The sequence below is a fragment of the Austrofundulus limnaeus genome, unplaced genomic scaffold (genome assembly GCF_001266775.1).
Source record: "Austrofundulus limnaeus strain Quisiro unplaced genomic scaffold, Austrofundulus_limnaeus-1.0 Scaffold28, whole genome shotgun sequence".
In the NCBI taxonomy this organism is placed as follows: domain Eukaryota; kingdom Metazoa; phylum Chordata; class Actinopteri; order Cyprinodontiformes; family Rivulidae; genus Austrofundulus; species Austrofundulus limnaeus.
The window spans coordinates 741,874-747,203 of record NW_013952430.1 but is presented as its reverse complement, the minus strand read 5'-3'; the positions used below and the strand labels follow the sequence as shown (position 1 = coordinate 747,203).

The 5,330-nt window shown below is 41.1% G+C and overlaps 1 protein-coding gene across 1 annotated transcript in view; it reads left to right on the top strand.

Annotated features, from left to right (window-relative positions):
* smap1 (small ArfGAP 1) overlaps positions 1 to 5,330 on the top strand; it is a gene marked incomplete at its 3' end in the record, with an annotated part of 111,771 nt that overhangs the window by 99,826 nt on the left and 6,615 nt on the right. Inside the window, 1 exon segment of the mRNA XM_014005034.1 lies at positions 4,356 to 4,527. Coding sequence (XP_013860488.1) covers positions 4,356 to 4,527 — 172 coding nt within the window.

The window sequence follows — 5,330 nt, the reverse complement described above, 5'->3', positions numbered from 1 at the left end:
TTATCTTATCTTATCTTATCTTATCTTATCTTATCTTATCTTATCTTATCTTATCTTATCTTATCTTATCTTATCGTAATGAATGAAAGTCAATTCAAAGTCCCCATGAGGATAGAAGAAAAAAATGTATGTGTGTGTGTCCTTATGTACCCATTGGTTCAACCTTGACATTTGTACATTCCAAAGTCAGATTATTGCACTGGATGACCACCCACAATGTGACCTGACCATCCATCCATGGTCTGGATTAGAGTTGTCTCCTGTCACCTTGTTTTGTTGTTCCTTAGTTTCTCTCTCTCCCTTGCCTCTATTTTCCTCTCCATCACTCATTTACCCATCAGGTCTTTCCACTCCTACCTCCCTCAATCTGTCTGCCTTCCCCCTGTTTTTATTACTTCCCTCTGGTGGGGGGAGGAGAGGATCAATAACACGTTCACAGATGTGTTGTTGAGCTTGTGTTGTGTTTGTGTCACTGGTTCCTGTGTTGCTGTTTTTATCGAGGCGCTGCTGTTGTTTCCATGCTGCCTGTCTCACCTCACTTTCCTCCTGGGTTTTGCCCGATCACACTCAACCTGAATGAGGTGTTTTTTTGGTCATTTCTGACCATCCGTCATAAAATGTGTGTTTCTGAAAGGTTTTTGTTGTTATTTTCAGTGTGCAAACATGTTTGTGGCGAGTAGACCTGCCTCAGTTTGTTTTTCCTGGCTCCAGCTTATCTAACGTCATCCGTCTCACTTACTGTCACAGTGCTTCTCCACCTTTGTTCTGCATCCTGCTTTATTTGATTCCCGTGTTCTCCCCTTTGTCTTCCTCTCCTCGTCTGCATTCTTCTTTTCGTACCCTGATATACACAGCAAATCTCTACACTGTTCAATACCCAGTTGGTATGGTTTCACTTGGTCAACTAGCTTAAATTCTATACAAAAAGAAAGAAAAAATAGATTCAGTCAACAAAAAAAACAAAAACTCCACAGTTTCAGATCTTCTATATCTGATGAGTTCATGTGTCCACAAACACACAACAGATTCCACTTCATCATTAAGATGAAATAAAAGAAAAATGAGGAAACTGTGTGGGAAAAGCTAAATTTACCCTTGCTGTTTCCATGTGATTTAAGAGAGAAAGTTGCAGCCAGGTGCTGCTGATAAAAAAAAGACTCATTAAATCAACTGATCATCATCTCAGTGTGAGTACATCTGTAAAAGCAGGCATTTTGTTAGTTTGCTGCTTTGGATCATACAGGTGTGTGTTACACAATACCAAGAAGGAAAGACATTAATGAACTTAGAGGGGCAATCTGGGAGGGGTTAAAGGTAATTTCCAAACTATATGAAATCTATTATTCTACAAAAGGTATAGGCAACTATTTACTTCCGTCCAGCCTGTTTAGTCTGCTTAGAGATGGTATCTTCCATGAAGGATTTTAATATAAGTCAACACTACAGCACGTTGCACAAAGCTAAATATGAGAATTTTATTGAAGTCACAATCACATAAACAACAGCAACTTTTTACCAGAACCACGCAGGAGTTTGCAAGTTGTATTCATATTTATTAATACACCTGTTATATATGTAATTGAGCATTAAATATGTTAAGTTACTGCTCTGTATTGAAGGAAAAAATTTTCTGTTTAAAACTGATACATAAATGCACTCCACATGGTTGTTTTATTGAGAAATCTAGACTATTTTTGATGATCTAATTGTAGAAATAATGTGTTGTTCAAAAACAGCATGTCTGAATAAAACAGGAATCCACTGAATTTCTTCTTTAAAACTTCATTCTCGTTGACTCCAATCAGGTTCATAAGTACAGCACAGCAGTCAGACCTCAGCTTAAGGCTTTGATCTAAAACCCAAACAAAAGAAGCCCAGTCTGTCCAGGCTGTCATGGTTTGTCATTTTATGCCTTGGTTTTTCCTAGTGTTTCTATGTTCCCCTGTGTGTGTCTGCTCAGCTGCCCCACATCACACTGCTGATTATCCTTGTGTTTCTCCCCAGGTGTTTTCTGTTCCCTCTTTAGATTTCTGTGTATTTAAGCTCAGTCTTGCCTTTGTCTCATTGTCGGATCATTGTTCTGTCTACCTGGTCGTGTCCTGCTTCATGTTCTTCGTCTACTTCCAAGTCTAGTGAGTTTTGCTGTATTATCAGCCTCTTTGAGTTTTTCATTAAAGGCCTTGTGCTTTTTGATTTTTGAAACCTGCCTGTACCCTGGGTTATTTTGTCAGTCCTGACATAATGATCCGACCACGCACCCAGCCCACAGGCACCCCATTTTCGGGTTTTTTTAAAGAGGAGCAAGGTTTTTTTTCTCGCCGCCCCTTGGCGCGCCAGTCTTTCTCCTCTCACTATTGGAGTCCACCAGAGTCACCTGGACCAGCCTCGGCTGCTCTTCCTCCTTCTGCCTTTGAGGAGCCGGTCCTTTCCTTGCCCCCCTGGGAGGAACAGGTGACATCCCCCATCATTGGAGGGTCGGTGAAGATCCTCAGGGGGATCTCAATGCTCTCCAACAGACTTTCCATCTGCCGGCAGAACGCGTTCTGGGGGAGCGCCCAGATCTGCTCCTCCTGCCAGGCCATTAGCTGCTCCACCGGTTTGTGCAGAGGGTTTTGGGAGAGTCATCTGGTACCCACCCTCCCYCCCCTTCTGCTCCTCCTGCGCTGGTTGTTGGGGTTCCTGAGCCGGTGTTTCTGGTTCCAGTTCCGGTGGTTCCTGAGCTGGTGGTTTCTGAGCCAATGGTTCCTGAGCTGGTGGTTCCTGTTCCGGTGGTTCCTGAGTTGAAGGTCCCGGTGGTTCCACAGTCGGTGGTGGCAAAACACTTCTAAACATCTTTCCTGCATAAGAATCAGTTGACCTCATAATGCACATCTCTTCCTGGTTACACCCCTGAAGGTGGTAACTTTTACATCAGACATAGAACGTGAATCATTTTTGTTTAGGCTACAGAAGAACACGGAATGAGACGCACCAACCCATCTCTGCTTTAAACGTATGGCTGCACTGGTCAGAAAGTGTAAAAACACAGTACTGCATCTAACATTCAATGAATCATTTACATCATTTCCTTCATAAATGTATAATTTCATATCTTTATGTGCCATGATTAAACTGTGATTAAGTGATGTGCACCCTGTCCTGAATGATCCTGTCACGAGTCATCTCAAAACAAAATGTCCTTTTAGGGTTAATTAACACGTGCCTATCACCAGACAACATATAATTATTTATTTCTCATTAGAGTGATAGATTATTGTAAATGGGTCTGGTCACTAGATGGAGAAAACCCTCCCAGTCGATGGGATGTTTTGCCTGAGGAGTGGCCAGACCCGGGAGATTCTGGATAAATATATGCTGCTGTTCGTGATTCTTTACCAAAATACCCTGAGACTGAGTTAAGGTCTGTTTTGGTCCAGCTGAAGGTATTTGCATGGCTTTATTCATGCAGTTAAATGTTCAAGTCTGAATTTGTCTCCTGGCTTGTGTCTCTCCTCAAATGGCAGGTTTATTACATTTGGGTAAGTGTGCAGCACTATGTGGCCCTCTGGTAGTGTCAAAAAATATGTTGCTGCTTCTCTCACTTAAGTTGGCCAACCCAGGTCTACAGTGAGAGAAAAGTGGAAAACATTTAAGACAGCTGCCAGTCTTCCTGGGAGTGGATGTCTCAACAAGTTCACCCCAAGGTCAGACTGTGCAATTTTCAGAGAAAGGACAAATACACCCAGAACCTCCATCTCAGACTTTATAGGCTTCAGTTAGCAGGATCGAGGTTAAAGGTCATCCCAGGACAATTAAGAAAAAGACTGAACAATTACGTGATGGGGTCACTGAGTTCACCATGAACTCCTCTGTAGACCAAAGTATTGTCGAATGTGAGGCCATCTATCTGACAGCTGAAGCTTGGACCAAACTGGGTCGTGATGCAGCAGAACAACGATGCCAAACCTAGCAGAAAATCTACAATAAAATGCAAAAAAAAAAAAAAAGGATTAAGGTGTTTCAACAGTCCACACCTCAACCTGAGTGGCATGCCCTGGTGAACCTGAAAATAACTGCAGAAACAAATGTCTCCAAGCCTTTATAAAGTGAAGCTATTTTGGAAAGAAGAGTGGACCTCCACAACCATATGAACCAACTTCTCTATTTTGACTTTGTTTTAGTTTAATAATTATGTGATGAAATCTTTGACATGTAAAACCTCAGTTATGAAGATGGTGGACTTTATTTAAAAATAGTTACTGTAGTTGCGTTCATGACAGGAAATCCTGACTGCTTCAGATAGAGTTGACAGCTGGATGGTATTGTACAAGTTTCATAATGTAGCTCCCTCCCCCCCACTTTCTTCTCTCTGACAGTCTGGCTCCAGTGCAGCACCTCCCCAGGTGGATACTCCCACCACCTCCGCAGCCTCCTCGTCCTCCTCGAGCAGCAGCAAGGTGGAGAAGAAGAAGCTTTTATCTAAAGACTCCATCCTGTCTCTGTATGGCAGCCAGCCACAGAGCCAGCAGCAGCCTGCAGCAGGCCAAGGTTTGATTCTGTTCATATTTAATAACTCTTTGTTGTTCAGCTTCACTGTTCCTCTCTGTAACTCTGCAGCTTTACAGCCTGAAGCTGAGACTGAGTCCGTCCTAACAGCTGCTTCAAACACTGCTTTTATTAGCTGTGGCTGGATGTATTTCATCTGTTAAACATCTGCCTTCTGTCAGGAGAAGCTCATGGAAGTCATTCATCCATCCTGTGTCTTTTACCTGCTTCTTCCTTTCTGGGTACCTGTGTCCCTGGTCTGGACAATTCACATGTCCATCACAAAGACACAACTAGTTACCACATTTAAATCATTGTTAAACAAACCTTCAGTTTGTCTGACGCAAGGTTGGGCAAAATCATATTGTGTGCAATTAAATCGTCAGAAAAACTATCAACAATTATTGTCACTTTGCAATTACTGTAAATAGTGCCAAGTGTTTGGCAAGGTTATAATAGTTTTGGATTTTTCATTATAGTTTTAGTTTTATTTTGTTGTGACTTTTGTTTCTTTTAATTCAGTTAGTTTTAATTAGTTTTTACATTGCATTTGCTAGTTTTTTTTTTAGTTATTATTGCTTTTTTAATGCTTAGTTTTAGTTTAGTTTAGGGCTGCAACTAACGATTATTTTAATAATCGATTAATCTGTTGATTGTTTTTTCGAATAATCGATTAATCGGCCAAATCATTAAAACGCTTAATTACATGAATTTGAGTAGATATAAATTAAGTTAACCCCTTAAGGATGCAAGTTATTGATAATGAATTAATCTGAAGTTGATTTATCTTATAGATTGATTAACAA